Consider the following 18,174-nt stretch of genomic DNA (forward strand, 5'->3'; position numbering starts at 1 on the left):
CTAGTAGATACTAAAAATACTATTTAGATCCTTATCAATAAACTGCCCTTTAAAAATTTTTAGTAAAAGTTTTGAAAGTCTAAAAACCCCAATATTCTTACATAAACGACAACAAAAATTAACAAACTAAAAAAAAAAAAAAAGACTGTTAACCGAGAATTCAGTTAAAAATTTAGAACAATTCTATTAATAATTAGAAAATAAATACTGACAAAAAATTTCTATATTTTTAATAGAATTGTTTGTTAACAACCATTTTTCTTTTTTAAATTTCTGTTAATAGAATGACATTAACATAAAACAAGATTAAGGGTATTATAGAATTTTCAAAACTTCTACCAAAATTTTTTTAACCGGTCGTCAACTAACGTCTAACAAATACTCAAATGTCACCTTCAATTCTGTTGGATCTAACGGTAATTAACCAAATCCCAAGGACTAAAATGTACTTAACTCTTCACGATTCACTTCATGAGCCGGGCGGCCGGCCCGGTCTAGATTTCTTTGCCACTGTCACCAATCAAGTCACATGAATAAAAGGAGGATCGATTTACACATATCCAAAGTTTGTTGTATAGGCAAGCTGGTATCCAAAAGGTTTAGAAATGACAAACACGCACTTTCCGTCATATATTGCTAGGAATTTTTATCTGCTAAAAGACAAAGTTAATGAAAAGACTAGAATACCCATCGATCTCCATTCTTAACGCGTGCCAGCAAGGGTCATTGCCACTGTTTATCACCGAACTTTACAGAAAAATGCTAAATCCAGTCAAAAAATCGATCGATGACACAAGAGGACTGTGCAAACGGACTTGGGATGAGAATGGATACGGAGAAAAAGATTTAAAATTTAAAAATTTTATGATTGTAGATGAAATTACTATATTATCTTTTAGCAGACAGAAATCCCTAATAGAATATAACAGAAAGTATTTGTTTGTCATTTTTAAACCTTTTGGGTATCAATGTCTTTATGCCAAACTTTGGGTAGGTGGCGGTTGTTCGGCCTGAGTAAAACAAACAAATTCGCCATTAAACATTGATTCGAAGACGATTACTCAGAAAACTACCAACAAAAGTTAGGTATAAATGTATAATCCAACAAGAAGAAACTAAAATCATAGACTGATAGCTGAGGAAAAACTTCATTTGTTACTTGTACCATCCCATCAAACCATCTCTTTCTTTTCTTCAATCTCTCTCCCTATCTTGTTATTCATTTCTTCCCCCAACAGTTCACGTTTCCTTTGTTTATTCGACTCACCACTAACCAGTTAGTATAAAAACGCAATACCCATTTTGCCAATTCAGTTTTTGAGAGAGAAGAGAGCACCCCACTTCTTCAAAAGGATTGGAAATGGACTCCCAGGTTCTGGTTGCGCTTGGTTTGTCTCTTGTGGGTGGATTGAGTACTTCTATAGGTCAGTTCTTTTTGTTTTATTGAACTTAATGCTTAATTATTTTTGTGTTTTTGCTTATGGGTTTTGTTTAAAGTTTGTGTGTTTATGAAAATTGGTTGTTTCAATTGGTTGTTATCGTGATTTCCTAGCATTTTACTGTGATGGGTGGTTTTGAGGTGTGATTAAGGAACATGTTAAGGTACGAAAATACCAAATTTATATATTTTGGAATAAATTGTGAAGGTATATTTTGTTGTTATTTGGTAGTGAAGCTTTCTTATTGAGTTGAGTACCAATGGTTACAATGTGATTAATGAATGGTTATGTTTCAATGGCAATTGCTAAGCTAACCCCCTTTCCGAGTTTTTTGATCACGGTCCCTGTAGTCCAATAAGAGCCGTAACGTTACCCTACAGTATAGTATGGTGGTGAGTCTTTATTTCAATTACATGGCAATCTCCACTTGGCCTTAAGTTTTATCTGTGGTCTGTTTCAGTTGATATCAAATGAGAAAGAGACATAATAAGCGTTGGATGAGTTTGAAGTTAACTGATAAAACAACTAAAAAGTTCACTTGATTATAATAATTTACGGGTATGACAAGATAACAGATAGCTGGTTCAATAGTGAACAAAGTTTCTGTTCTATTTCCTTCTTTTGTGATGGTGATTAATGAGTCAATGATCTATGATATGATATTATTTTATCCAGATCAATAGAAATTAAATATGGCATAAATGAGTCAGGTATAATGAAGGTTTCTACCTGTCATTTTATGTCGATGTTTAAAATTTTAAAGTCATGTGATTATTAGGATTTTTTTACTTTATGTCTTAAGGGACTTCAACATGGAAGTTTCAAATTAGAGAATTATTCTCTTTCAACAGGGAAGTTTGAAATCTAAGAATTATTTTCTTACAAAATATGTTTACTACCTATTTATTTGTTGATGAAGTGATGCAAATAAGGTATTGTTGCTAATCTGATTATAAATGCTTGATGGTGTTGCAGGTGCGCTCTTTGTAATTCTTAATGAAGCTCCCAATTTGAAGATGCTTGGGCTATTACAGGTGATGTACTGAGGTTACACACTCCATTGCTGTTGTAGATTGCTGACATTTTTTTGTTTTCTAGAATTATATTTATGTGTGACATGAGTAGTAGTGATCCATTTTATAAAAGGACGCTTACTGGGACATGTGATGGAGCTCTTCTTATTCGAACATCAATTATTCTTGGTCTTCTCTCTCTAATTGTTATATCTTATCCGAATATCCACTAATTTAAATATTTTTTACCTTCATATTTAACTAATGAAGAAAGCTGGGCCTTTGGTCAAAGATCAATTTGCATTCATTCAAATATTTTCTTGAGCACATATCGTTTTTTTTTTCTTATTTTTTTTGGCCCCGGAAACCTTTTCTAAACCTCTAGATGTCTCACATGCAGGGTTTTGCTGCAGGACTCATGCTGAGCATATCATTTCTAGATTTGGCTCATAATGCCATAAACTCAATTGGCTTTTTAAAAGGCAACCTTTGGGTTAGTTATACCTTTCTGTATTCATCAATTTGAATGTTTTTACTTTAATTACACTGGCTTGTTCACATTGCTCTAATAATTCAATTATGGTTTCCTGGCAATGTAGTTTTTTGCTGGTGTCATATTCTTTGCTGTTGTTGCCAATTTCATCCCAGAACCATCACTCGCTCCGGGATCAGATCTGAAAAGTAACAAGGTTATGAAGTTCTATTCTCCTGATTAATTATTAATTGTGCATGCTTGCTGATACAATTGACATTGGATGCTTCTATATTCTGCTGATATATTTACTGGTATATTGACAGTTTGACATTGTGCTTGAGAACAGAAATCTGGGGACGACGGGGGCAAGGACATTATGAAAAAGCATCGCCGCCAAGTTCTCTTTAGTGGGATCATTACTGCTATTGGTATGACTACATTGTCAATATATTTGAAACTTCCTAGGCTGAGATTTTATCATTCCAAATTGTTTTTGCACATTCCATGGAATTGGAAATTATGGTTTGGTAATTGACTGCATATTTGATTTATTTAGCTTCAAATATAAGGGCACACACTTCTTTATCAAATGTAGGATACAGGCTTTATAATTTAAATTGGATGGTACTTAGGGTCTTATCCCAGAATAATTATTGTGAAAATAGAAGAACAATTGTTCTCACTCATGGATGTCCACACTTGTTAAAGTGTACATCCAACTTTCTGAGAAGCTATGGGCTAAAAGTAAAGAATTAGTAAACTCCTATCAATAAACTCCTATCAATTCTCTCCTTTTATAGAGAGTTAAAGTCAGAATTCAAAAAAGGGACAGATTCTCTCATTTGAGTATTCCTACATACATATGTAACGCATCAAAAAAAATTACAGAAATTCTTATCAACAAGTGGATATGGAATAGTATCTCCTTTTTTCTGATACTTATTGCATTTTCCTGGGTGTATGGAGTTACTTATATTGGTTTAATTGGTGAAGGTCTTCTTTATGATTTGTAGGCATAAGCTTGCACAATTTTCCAGAGGGAATGGCTGTATTTCTTGGATCAATGAAGGTACCTATTATTGTTTATATATTTTTATGGAAATATTTAGTTAATTTTCTAGAGAATAAATCCAATATGTATATTCATATTAATGGAAGGGTGGTCTCTGTTGTGGTGTTTAAGATAGCATGAAGCTGATTATTTTTTATTCATAACAAAAACAAATTATTCTTTTAAATGAATGGCCTTGTTTTGGCAGGACCAACTCTAAGATTCAGTGGACCAGCAGTCCACTTTTCACAGGATGATTATTTATCAAGTTTATATATTTTTATGGAAATATTTAGTTAATTTTCTAGAGAATAAATCCAATATATATATTCATATTAATGGAAGGGTGGTCTCTGTTGTGGTGTTTAAGATAGCATGAAGCTGATTATTTTTTATTCATAACAAAAACAAATTATTCTTTTAAATGAATGGCCTTGTTTTGGCAGGACCAACTCTAAGATTCAGTGGACCAGCAGTCCACTTTTCACAGGATGATTATTTATCAAGTTTATATATTTTTATGGAAATATTTAGTTAATTTTCTAGAGAATAAATCCAATATATATATTCATATTAATGGAAGGGTGGTCTCTGTTGTGGTGTTTAAGATAGCATGAAGCTGATTATTTTTTATTCATAACAAAAACAAATTATTCTTTTAAATGAATGGCCTTGTTTTGGCAGGACCAACTCTAAGATTCAGTGGACCAGCAGTCCACTTTTCACAGGATGATTATTTATCAAGTTTATATATTTTTATGGAAATATTTAGTTAATTTTCTAGAGAATAAATCCAATATATATATTCATATTAATGGAAGGGTGGTCTCTGTTGTGGTGTTTAAGATAGCATGAAGCTTATTATTTTTATTGATAACAAAAGCAAATTATTCTTTTAAATGATTGGCCTTGTTTTGGCAGGACAAACTCTAAGATTCAGTGGACCAGCAGTCTACTTTTCACAGGATGATTATTCATCAAGTTTAAGGTTAATATATATATATAAACTAAGCAAGAAACAAAAAAGAATTTTTTTTTAAGATAAAAATTTTATATCATAAAAGAAAAATTTATGGCACTGATCAATGCCACTGGCTGGGCCTCTGGCATTGATCACCAATGACCACCACATGATGCCAATGGTTGGCAACTATGAGACCAAAAGTGGTGGCACCAAATCAGAATGGCTTCCACAATTCCTTATTTGGAATCATTATATCTGGTTAACCAAATCCGGTCTTAGTTTCTGGTAGTTGGTAGAATACTTGTTTTGTTGTTGAGACACAGCCCTTTGTCCCTTTGTACTTAAGCATGAAGTCTTTATATTAAAAATTCGTTTTCAATTGAGTTTTATTTCATTGCATGATGATATTATCTGTTTTACATGCAAATTGAGCTCCTAATTTGTTTTAGAGGTCAATGAATTGTTGATAAATTCTTACTTGAATATGCGTTTAATGATATGGGATTGGTGATTTAGATAATCACTGGTGCTTATGCATGTCTGCTTTTCTATTGTAAGTTAAGCTGCTCAATTTTTATTTCTTCATGTTTCTCTGGTAGGGTCTCCGCGTTGGTCTAAATTTGGCCTTGGCCATTGCTCTGCACAACATCCCTGAGGTATATATTCACAGATCTTGTAATACAATTACTTTATCACTTGTGCCATGGATTTTTTTTATATTTTCACTGTTTGCAGAATATTCCAGAAGTATATATTCTCAGTTCATGTTAAAAAGCTATGTAGCATACTATTGCATGGAAAATAACTCCATTGAGAAGAAGAGTGCATCACAATATTGGCTATAGGGAAGCCTTGGCTTGAAGACAACCTGTAAGAGATTGCAAAAAACTCTCCCCATTCCGAATGTCTTCCCAAAATCTGATTTCTTTCCTCCACCCACAGCTAACTTTGTATCAGACCAGAACAAGCCAAACCCTTCAGAGATGAAACTCAATCAGACATCTACCTGCCATCACTGAGCGAAAATTGGAGTCCCATCCATTATCATGAAGACCATTCTTGTAAAAATAACAACATGCCCAAGGGATTTTCCATAGGAAATCTCCACAACCTCTTGCAAAAAAGTGCCTAATTCTTCTTAACTTTGTTTCCAACTCCCAGGTTTAAGAGTGTTGTTACCCATAAAACTTTTTAAAAGTTATATGTGGATGAGAGAACAAAGCCATTGCGCATGAAAATCGGCACTTGTCTCTGTCAACTATGATATTCCATGCTTAAAATTGCAGACTATCTTTTGTTGGAGAAATTAAATGAAGCAATTTTCTTATGTTGCGACTTTTTCATATTGTCTTTGACAGGGTGTTGCTGTTGCTCTTCCAATTTATTTTGCAACTCAGAGGTGAGAATCTTCTGGGGCATCATCTATGCGACTCATTTCTAGAGTGGGTTTTTTGCAACTCGGATGTAACCGTAGTATTCAAAGGTTTACCCAAATTAAAAAAAAAAACTTGATTTGGGCCCATGTTGAATTGCTTTGCTGGTTCTGACATAATCAGCATCCATACATTGGATGCTAACCTGGAAAACAGTATTTCAGTGTTGTTTTTTCAAAAGTTTTGTGTCTCAACTACTTCGTCCATTTATTTTGTTCAGTGTTGTAGACACTCTGAAATTATATAAAAAAAGTGAGTTTATTTACAAGGTTAGTCATTAGCTGTTCAATTCATTTCATGTCTCAGCAAGTGGCAGGCATTCAAATTGGCAACACTTTCGGGTTTTGCTGAGCCTCTTGGGGTTGTAATTGTAGGTATGTTAACTATGTTTTTCTTCGCTGTATATATATATGTGTGTGTGTGTGTGCGCGTGCCAAATACAATTCAGCTAGGGAATTTCAAGTCAACATTATCGATTGTGTTATATTTTGTGTGCTTTGCCTGAGGACATGCCTTTAAAAAATATCTTCTGTATCTAAGTAGTGTTTAAATTTTAATGCCTTTTTGCTAAAATTAATTTATCATTTATAATGCTTGTAAACTTATCTAGGCTACTTATAATGAATGCCTTTGCCTTTGTTCTGCAGCCTACCTATTCCCAAGCAGCTTGAGTCCTGAAATTCTTGAGGGCTTGCTAGGATCAGGTTTGCTTTAATATCAATTTTGTGGCATCTCGGGTGAATAGTGAATTATTGTGTCATGTTACGACTTCCCTTCACTTGTTTATTTATGTTCTCAGTTGGTGGAGTAATGGCTTTTCTAACCTTGCATGAGATGCTGCCTTTGGCATTTGATTATGCGGGCCAGAAGCAAGCTGTCAAAGCAGTGTTCTTTGGGATGGCTTTCATGTCTGCAAGGTAAGTAAATCCATGGAAACTCTGAGTTTGCGAGATTTCAATGATATATAATTTTCATCAAGATCCTAATGCATTTTTGGTTGCAAATCTAAAAGTTCCTTCAAAAAAAAAAAAAAATTATTGAATAGGATCAGTTTGCTTATTTTTCTCAGTGCAGCTACATTCTTCTTGTATGACTCCTTTCTGCTTTTGCAGCTTATATTTTCTTGAAATCAGCCTACCCAAAGATATGAGCTTGTAGCTGTTACACATGATGATGTTGTACAATCCTGAGCCTCGGCGGTTGGTCCTCAGAAATTCCCTGCTTTTCTTACTGGCATCTAGGCCCTGTATTAATGTTCAGCTTTATTAGAATGATACACTGATCTTTAGCAAATTGGCCGAGGCACAGCTTTCTTAGAAGAATGTTGGTTCTTATGCATTACTGTGCTTCTTTGAAATGTAACTTAAATATGGAAAAAATACAAGAACCACATATTTTCAATAAACTTCTTGTCATTCTCAGTTGAACTTCTTGTCAATGATCTTTCTGTGCTTTTTCAAAATTACACAAATCACCTATTTGTTCAAGATACAGAAAAATGTCCAATATGTTACATTCGGTTGTGCAATTAGATTCCAGGTTTTGCAGAAAACCCGACAACTCACTTGATCGAAGCCTGGGAAGTTCTGCAACTGCAATTTTTTTTTTGCAGGTATTTAGCACGCTAAAAATTCACTTCTCAGAAATAATATGGTTTTGCAGCACATTGTTTTGAATGGATTGAACTTAATGTATATCTAAATGTTCACATCTCACATGTTCAACATGGCACTCTTTAAGAGCCACTTTTTTCTTTTGCTCAGGTCAGGACATCCTCAAAAATTTTAATGATATGGTTTGTCAATGCACATGAGTGCTCACTTTGTAACCTTTGACTTCAATTCACTTTTGTTTGGAGCGTTTTCAACCTTTTTCCACCCTAATATGGGTCCAGGAGTTCCACCTTTTTTATGAACTAATATCGTATGTAATACTTATTTTTTCGTTTGCTATAAATACTTTTATACTGACCAATTTGTAAAATTAAACGATAAACTTATAATTAGAACCCCGTTATGTATTTGTAACATTGTTACATTTGTTAATCTTAAGATTTTGTGGAAAGACAAAATGGAACCATTCTTTATGGGACACTGCTACAATATATAGCTAGTTTTCATTTCATGACACTTTTGGGTTGTTTTAAATTTTGTTCTTTCGATCTTTAAGAGAAAGATACATAATCCTGTGAATGTACCATTTGATTGTCTACCTCTAGGGCTTTTCATGTAAATGTTGTATAAGTAATGTACTACATTTATATATTAATGTTGTAAGGACAAGGGAAGGTAGAATAGTGAATGAAAAAGACATTAGAAAGAGGGAAAATAATGAGAAACAAAAGGAAACCCTAGCGACAAATTTTAAAGTGCTAGGTCATGGTCTTGTACAAAATGACTTTTGTCCAGGCCTTGCTTTATGACTCACAGTGCAACATGTAAAAAAATTTTAACCTTTTAAAATTCTATACAGTAACCATGTATTGAGTAAGAAAAACTCTTTTTTTTTTTCCTAGTGAATATATAATTATAAACAGTAATTCTCTATTAAGAACATTTTCATATTAACTTTATAAGGACCATGCATTCATGCATAGACTTATAAAGAGGAATTTGAGGATTTATTAATGCCGAAACAATAAAGAGATGACTAAACCCAAAGACAACAAGTGATACAAAAAACCACCACTTAATTATATCAAGATTCGGATACTTAATTATTTGAAAACCCTCAGATTTCTCAATGCTTCATTAGCATATAATAATAATTAAAAAACCCATTGTTCTTAGGGTTGAACAACCTTTAAATAGTTCTCTTTTGAAATCTTAAACAGAAAAAACAAAGGAAAATAAAATTAAATAATTATCGTAAAATAATACCAAAACATCTACAAACTCCTTAAAACAACCCCGAAAGGGTAAAAAATGAAGACTCTCACAATAATGAGTTTTGTTCGTTTGGCCGTTTTAGAGTGTTCCGTCAAAAATCATCGGACATTGTCGACACTATTCAACCCGTGGGGCCCTACATCATTTATATTATTAATTAGCCTATGGTTTTGGCAGTTCATTGCAAGGACTAAGCTTTTGTCAATTATCAATCACGGGGGTCCATTTTTTTTATAACAACAATTTTAAAAAGAAAAAATAAAAGAAGTGTCAATCTTATAAAATTTTGTTTTGATTTGCTCTACTTTCCCAAAATTGAGAACATCATGATGAACATAATTTTATGGGAAATATTGCAAACCTTTAACAAGTCATAGGAAGCAAAAAATCTGATGGAGAGATTCATGGGATTAAAGATGTCTCGTCCTATCTTTCCCTGATAATAGAAAAAGTGAGCTTTTGATTGGATTTGTCAAAGTTTAATTGAGAGAAAGGGTAAGGGTAGAGGAGGATAAAGAGAACAACTATACTTAAAGCAAAAAAGGAGAAAAGTGTTTAATCAATCAAAGAAGAAAGAAGAAGAAAAAAAAAAAAAAATAATAATTAATGCTTTATTGGGAAGAGGAAACAATTTGTTTCGTAATGGATTTGATTGAACTCAAACCAACTCAATAAAACATAGGCATAATTTGTAATTTCTAAATTGAAAGATTGAACGTGTATCTCTATTTTAATCTATTTATTTGTGTGGTTAATTTCATATTTATTTTTTCACTATTTGTGTATTTTCAAGTTTTCTTATAAATTAACAAGATGAAAAAGCATTGAAAACTTTTTTGTCCATAATAAATTTAAAATAATATTGACATGTAAATGAAATGATTTAGTAAATAATATGACAATGTCAATTAGAATAACGTATCAATTGAGACGATAATTCTGAAAAATCTTTTAAGGATTTATAACATTACTCCTAAACCTAACGGGATAGGGTTTATCTATAAATTACTTTGCATATCAATAAACAAAAATCACAAATCAATTCAAATTGTCTCCCTTGATAAGTTTAGACTAAGAGGAAGAATCCCCAACTATTGGTAGGGCATACTCCGAAACAGCCAAACAAGTTAGGTTCATTGTGAAATGAGCTTTGTCATTTTTTAGCCTTTCAGAATTGGTTTTTGGATTTTAGGGCTGTTTTTGTCAGTTTCTAGACTTTTTATAATTTTTCGAAAGTTGTTTAATTTTCTTTTTTCTTTGATTTTTCAAATTAGGTGTTTTTTTAGGGAAAAGTTTTTAAGGTTGATTCAGCCGTAACAGGGGCAATTTTTTTTTGTTATTATATTGAATGAAATATTAAGAACCTTGTGGAGTTTTTTTATCCAATCAAATATCCGAATCTTGATACAATTCAATGGTCGTTTATCGTATACTTGTTTCCTACATTCAGTCATCTCTTGATTATTTTGACATATATATATTCTTAATTACATGATGCCATTATTCTCTCCGTATCAAAATAATTAAATAAAAAAAAAATAAAAGAACATTGTTTTGGTAAAGTAACTTTAGGAGGCCTCAATTTCCACATTGTCGTTAAAACAAAATATATCACCATCATAACCGACACAAACCCCACAATTTGATATTGGATTTGTATAGGATTAGGAGGTCCCTAAAATGTGTTTTCATATGAGATTTAATTAGCGACTTTATTTGCTATGTTGTAGAGATGCCGTGTATAACAGGCACAATATTCTTAATTGCAATATCTTTGTGAATTCTATAGCCTCTAATGTTAATTAGATTTAAAAAATTTCATATATTCGCATAATATGATGTTCAAAAGTTTCTTATGTACGGGCTAACATTAATTACATTTTAGTTTAATAAAACTGGATAAATGCATGGTCCTATGAGATACTTTTACCGGGTTTAATGTGACTATAAAATACAGCTCAACACACTTAATTATTGAATAAATAACTTGGGTTGATGGTAAAAGTGTGGATTTTTGGGTTTATTGGACCGGTAATGGGAGGAACTAATAAAACATTATATATTGTTTAGATCCCGTCTCCGAAACTAATTAACATATAGTTTACCTATTTGAAAGTCATCACAGAAAACAGTTTATGGAGAGGAAGACCATTTAAGCATTCAACAAATCTTACACACATCATGACTTAGACAAGTATTCCTAAAACCCTAAATCTGTTGATTCAGTTTTCTATTATCTATGCGTAATCCTCTAATCATTTGGATGTTGAATTTCCACGTTTTTTTAACATATTAAACCCTTATTTAATAGTTTAAATTCTTTCTACAAACAATTACTTAACATGATATCAAAAAAATAGTCTTAATGTTCCGTCATAAAATAATAAAATTAATCAAACCCAAATCCACATAAGTTGATTCATAAACAAAAAAAATGGTATGTACATGGTATTTTTTTTTTTTTACCTTTTTGCTAATAAAATAAATTGATAATTAATTTAAATATTAAAAACACCTTTAATTACATGTAGTTATCATTGCATTGCATTGAAAATCTAGCTTTATCCTTTGAACCATCTCAACTTCTTATATATTAGGTTACTGTTATAATAAAACTGCTTTTTTTTTTTTAACCTTTTTGATAATAAAAAAAATTGAAATTAATTCCAATATAAAAACAACCTTTATACATAGTCATCATTGCATTGAAATCCTTAACCTTTGAACCATCTCAATCAAATAATTAAGACTCCCTCTATTATTTATAGTTGGTATGGATAATATATATATATATGTATAATGGTTAAAACCAGTATTGTTGATAAGATTACAACCCCATTACTGTGTAGAAGAAAGAAGAAGCATACAAGGATCCATCTGGTGTGGTACGACTGGTAATAAGTTGACAGGTGAAAGGTCATAAGTAAGAATCAAATATGATGGTGATAAATTGCTGTGACACTTCAATGTAAAAAGAATATATAATATAATAATAATTATTGAGTTCATCACCTCACCACTGTGTTCTACTGTTACGTTAAATCTTAACGTACAGAGAGAAACACCAATAACTATCAAAGACTGAAGTCTGAAAAGAGAAAAAAGAGAGAGACTCACTGAAGCAACCTAATTAACTGTTCATACTCTGAATGTAAATGCAGCTTGAAATGACATTTCAATAGCCGGCCTTTTGACTCTTTTTCTCTTTCTCGATCTCTCAAGTAAAGCTGCCACCAAGATCCATTCCTTTCTAATCTTTTGTATGGTGTAACAGTAGATATACAAAATAAAAGAATATACTATTAATTGTTATATATATATGTATGTATTTCTCTCATCCATCACTTCATTGATCTCTGATCCCTTTCTAATTCTCTCGTGCTAATCATTTGATTTTATTATTTTTATTTATAAAACATAGTATATGTTCTGTTCTGTCCATCAGTGAAAACTCTTGCTCTCAAGAAAGAGGAATGGCATCTATGCACACAAACAAAAAGCTGATGCATTTATTTAAGCTTTCTCTCAAAATCATTCATATATGCTTTCTTTCCTTATATTCTATTACTACTACCTTGACACCTTTTAGTGTCCATTTGTTATAACTGGTTTAGAGCTTGCAAAAGGGTGGTATTTTATGACAAGATTTTGACAACACTCACATCGATCCATCACAACTACTTATTTATATGGCCAGGCCATGCATTTATTAATTCATTTGTATATATATATACTCTCCCATACAAAAGCATAACTCAATACTTCTCTTCTATATCGTTAGAAGAACAAAAACTCCTTACCAATATTTACCTCTTTCATGTTACTTTTCTTCAGTTGAAAGTATAATATCAGAAGGATCTCTCATCTCAGATCACCTTTTGCATCGAAAAGTCTTGGGTTTAATTTATCATCAAGTGCATAATATCTAAATCAATTAAAATGTATTTACTTTAATCATGACCAACATGCACAATCATAGTTTTCTTAATAGGAACATGAAATCTATAACTCCCTTCTCTTGTAATACAAACTTTAATTTACATATCTAGCGACATGCAATTAATCATGTAATAATACAATAATGTGTATAGTTTTTAAGTATTTTTCATGTGCATGTCCATGGTTTAACATTGATGTTTATGCATAAAACAAAGAGAGAGACATTTAATGGACATAGTTAAAACTACATGAAATTGAGTTTAACATTGATACATCCAGAAGAGTCCACAATACTCAGAAACATCTAACGAACAAAAGGAAGAAAATTACCAAAAAAAAAAAAAAAAGAGAAAATGGCTCTCAAAGGATTAATTTCTTATAATTTTAACTCTTAAAGCCATGACAAAACAAAACAAAAGTGTCAGCAGAAATGATGATGAGATATTTCATTCACGACAATCTTCCTCTGAAGATCCCATTCAATCAATCAATGTCACGGGAGGATTCATTATCTTGCTCAATTTCAGAGGCACCTTCGTCTTCTTCAAAACAGTCAATCCCACAAGACGCATGGCCATGTCCAAAAGCCTTAATGTGATCTTTCAAAGACCTCTTGTGCTTAAAATCAGACCCACAACTGCAATACCAAAGCTTTCCACAATTCTTCTCATGGGTTCTCCAGTCACCCCTCACCGCGAACGCCTTGCCGCATTTCCTACACATAAAAGGCTTAATCCCATGCTTCCTCTTGTAATGCGTTTGAAGAGTTCGAAAATCCTTCAATGGTTTTGACCTGGGATGATCGATGTTGTTCCTGCAACCAGGAGCACAACAATAACAAGGGAGCCTGAGCATAGCGGTTGGCTGTGTCCCCCTTAGAGACTCCGGGCCTTTTCTGTATTGAGATCCATGCCCCCACATATGCATCTACACATTTTTTTATATATTTTTGAGCAATTAATATAGGCAGCCATTAATAAAGGAGAGAAATAAAAAGAAAATAATGTAAAGTACTAATCTTCAGGAAAATAAATAAAAAGGAAGCAAATTAATTTAGGGCAGGATTTTTCTACGTGTTGTTAACATCTTGACACTGTAGAAAAACAGTTCTTGAGACATAGCAAAAGGAATAAAAATTAACTTAATGAACTTGCAGTACGGCAATGGATATGTGAAGAAGTGGCAGAAACAAACAGTATCTACTACTTTTTTGAAGTTAATTTGGGGTGAGTGCATGAATGTACTATATTGCATCAGTAAAAACTCAAATTTACTCTTTCTCTGATCAAATTGTAAGATGGTGCTTGCCCTATGAAACAACACAAATCCAAAAGGTTCTTCTTGTTGCATCACTATAGATATTTTCTGTCGCTATTATGATCTATTCCGATACATTTTCTGCGTCGCAATAGGCCATTTTTCCTGTGGTATTGTATTGTTGAGAGTTGAAATTAGGGCCTTTGATGGACGAAGATGATCGGAAGAAGGATAGATATGAAAGCTCTGGGAGATTTTTCAGTTTTGACACGGCTGCCAATACACCGAACACAAACTTCAAGGAATGCAAAAACATAATGGCTGTGTGTGTAGTTCAATCACATAAAGAGAGGCACTGATATTGTTCACAGATGGACCAGGTAAATAAGAATTTTATTTTCCAAATCCCAAGACCCCAAATCATGCAAAAGAAAAGTGGTAGTCCGTTCGAATATGAAATTGTAAGAATTTTAAAGTGAAAAAAGAGAAAGATATATGGCATTAAAGTCCAATAAAGAAAAAGGGAAAACCCTAATAAGGAGAGAGTAAGGACCCATCTCCCATTCCATTTGTGATTTGTTCCTATCAATATCATCAGTTGAATAAAAAGTGAAAGCTTGAAATGAAGCTAGAAAAGAAGTGTACAAATAAATGATACAAGGGAATGAGATTTCTCTTTTTCTGCAAAATCAAAAAATAAAAAAGGAAGCTTTTTAGATGAATATTAAGTTTCAAATCATATTCATACCTGCATGTTATTGTATCTGTTGAAGGTTTTGAAACAAAGAGGACATGAAAACTGAGTTGGACCAATCAGAATCTGGGCAGGTGTAGGAATCCAATATTGGCCTTTGTTGAGTCTTGTTGTTGTCGTTGTTTCAACAGTGACATCTTCTTCTTTATCAGAGGAGATTCCTGAGATCAAATCATTAGAACTAGGACTGGGGAGGCCTAAATGGAGAGCAACAGTGACACTTTCATCATCCTCATCATCATTGGAAATGGAGAAGAAGCTTTTTTGATCAACTTCCATGGCAGTACTGCATGAGGACTGTTGTTGTTGTGGTTGTTGTTCTTCCTTGTGTGGATGTTTTGTGGGGCTCAATTTTAGGAGAGGGAGGGCTTCTTTGAGAGGAGGAGAAGGAGGCGATGAAGAAGAAGAAGAAGATTGATGATAGTTGATGGTATTTGAGTAGAAATTATTATAATAGCCAAAAGGGTTTATAGATAAATTATTAAAAGAAGGGTTGGAAGAAGAAGAAGAAGTGGAGGAAGAGAAATGGTGAAGCGGAGGATAATTAAACCATGATCCATTGAAGTAATTGGAGTACGGATCAGTCATGATTGAATCAACAAGATGAAGAAGAAGACGGAGAAGAAGAAGAAGAAGAATAGAAGGGTTGGGGAGATGAAGGGTAGGTTAAAAGAGAGAGAGAGCATAAAAAAGAAAAGGTGGAGGAGATTGAAGAAAATGATGATCGAATGAAAAGAAGAGTAAGAGAGAAGGAGGGGTTAAAGGGGAAAATAATGAAGGAGAATTGAAGAAGGGTCTGATAGAGAAAAAGCAAACCCCAATTGAGTAAAAAAGGAGAGACAAGATATCACTTGTGAGGTGTGACTAAACAATAGAGAAAATATGCTAAAGCAAAGGAAAGAAAGAGAGAGAGAAAACAAGAGAAAGTGGAAGAGATAGACGATAATATAATCTTGGGACTTGAAAGAACAAGTTACTTATTGAAGAGTGCGTGAAGAGGACTGATATACAAAATATAACACAACATAAAATTTATTATAAAACCCAACAAAATAAAAATTATAAATTATAAATTAATGTATTGGCCTACCAAAGAAACCAAANAGAGAAAGTGGAAGAGATAGACGATAATATAATCTTGGGACTTGAAAGAACAAGTTACTTATTGATGAGTGTGTGAAAAGGACTGATATACAAAATATAACACAACATAAAATTAATTATAAAACCCACAAAATAAAAATTATTAATTATAAATTATAAATTATAAATTAATGTAATGGCCTACCAAAGAAACCAAACCAAGAAGACAGTTTGAACTATGGGAGAAAACGAAATGCCAAAGACAAAGTCAGTAATTAGGGTTGGAGATTTGTCTCCTTCAATCAGTTCTTTATATATATACACTAAATATATTATACAATTTAACAGCACAAACTACATACAAAACTATATTACATCTAACATGAAACTTTATTGTTGGATTTATAAATAAATAAATAATCTTCTCTTCTTGTTTTTCATCTCTAATTGTTTCTCTCCATTGGGAAACAAGTAAGAGAGTTTCAATCAAACCCAGCAGGTGCTTTGGTGGGCGAGCCCTGGTCGGCTAGGCTCAGTACCATTTGAGACTATGTCCCAATTCAACCCAGCTCACTGTTTAAACTTACATTGACAGTAGAAACCATCACCATATCTTTCTCTCTCTCTCTCTCTCTCTCTCTCTCTCTCTCTGTACATATATTTTGTTTCTTAGCTATTTGACAACTTAGTTTCACTGTTGAAACTGCTGAGCTTCACATGGCTTCCATTCATTTATTCTGTAAATGTTGCACGGTGTTACAATGCAGAGATCTTACGTACGACTAAGAAGAAATTAAAAAAAAAAAAAAAATGCAAATGCATGAGAAAATGGAAAAAAGAAGTACGTTAGGATTAAGATTTTCTCTCGATCTAAACTTGAACTTCAGCTTTCCAAAGTTTATAACCTAGCGTTACTTATATATAAGAGTCTTGTGTTCGAATCGCAGGATAGGTTTCCCCCCTTAAAAAAAAAAGAGTTTGTGATCTAAACCATAAATAAATAAGAATACCTAGATGTCATAAGATTCTTTAAAATTTAAACGAGTTCCGATCAAGAAAGGATATTGATCGCGTCATAATAATTATATAGTATTTTTAATCATATTCAAAGAAAGAATGTGTTTGTAGTAGTTTAGAGATTTCATGCTTTTAGTTTAATGATGGGTCTTTTTGACTAACAATGTTTATTTAGGGATATTAATCTGAAAATTCGTAAAGATATAAATTATTTTATTTTGATGTGGGTCAATACTGCAACAAACTTTGATTTTATTTGTTAATTATTATTACACACATTAATTCTCTCTTATTCTATACAAAGTTGGAACTTTTGAAGGTCATTAGAGGATTAAGGTTATATTTTCTCTTGTATTTGAAAAAAATAATAATAGAATAATACTATACCAACAAACATGATATTAATTAATAAATTAATAAAAGTTGAAAACAAAAAAAAAAAAAAAAAACAGAAACAGAAACAATATTTTCAAATATGTAGCAACAGGCTGTGAATTTATACGAGTAGAATTAAGTTGAAGTACATAGGAAATCAAACAGGCATTGGCATGAAAAATAAATGAAATGAAAATTAATTTAAAATAATAATAATAATAAATGGGTGTTTTAATTTCAGGAGACAATTTGGAAGATTGGAAATCTTTATGAAATATATATGGTATTACCAAAAGAACTGTGATACCATAAAATTAGACTTTACTCTGCTTTATAAAGTTGATCACCTGCATTTGTTAGACACATTCAATGTAATTTATTAATCAAATTTCATCGAGTATATGGCTCTAAGCCAACAATTTGAATACAAAATATTATTTCGAGAAATTGTTTAATTGAGTATATAAGATACTATAGAAATATTGT

The 18,174-nt window shown here is 32.2% G+C and overlaps 2 protein-coding genes across 2 annotated transcripts; one reads left to right on the forward strand and one right to left on the reverse strand.

The window, feature by feature from the left end:
* Nucleotides 1-1,100: 1,100 nt before the first annotated feature.
* Nucleotides 1,101-7,758, forward strand: LOC116114949 (zinc transporter ZTP29). Its single transcript, XM_031401081.1, has 12 exons — nt 1,101-1,424; nt 2,415-2,473; nt 2,853-2,945; nt 3,052-3,141; nt 3,274-3,355; nt 3,941-3,996; nt 5,542-5,598; nt 6,301-6,341; nt 6,682-6,749; nt 7,023-7,079; nt 7,175-7,292; nt 7,488-7,758. Exons 1-12 carry the CDS (start codon nt 1,361-1,363, stop codon nt 7,531-7,533), a joined length of 831 nt encoding a protein of 276 aa, XP_031256941.1. The 5' UTR covers nt 1,101-1,360; the 3' UTR covers nt 7,534-7,758.
* Nucleotides 7,759-13,562: 5,804 nt separating this feature from the next.
* On the reverse strand, nt 13,563-15,997 carry LOC116114940 (zinc finger protein WIP2-like). Its single transcript, XM_031401069.1, has 2 exons — nt 15,208-15,997; nt 13,563-14,129 (listed from the first exon to the last, which is right to left on the reverse strand). Exons 1-2 carry the CDS (start codon nt 15,799-15,801, stop codon nt 13,686-13,688), a joined length of 1,038 nt encoding a protein of 345 aa, XP_031256929.1. The 5' UTR covers nt 15,802-15,997; the 3' UTR covers nt 13,563-13,685.
* Nucleotides 15,998-18,174: the final 2,177 nt, after the last annotated feature.

The sequence above is a fragment of the Pistacia vera genome, unplaced genomic scaffold, assembly GCF_008641045.1.
Source record: "Pistacia vera cultivar Batoury unplaced genomic scaffold, PisVer_v2 Contig728, whole genome shotgun sequence".
NCBI classification, from domain to species: Eukaryota; Viridiplantae; Streptophyta; class Magnoliopsida; order Sapindales; family Anacardiaceae; genus Pistacia; species Pistacia vera.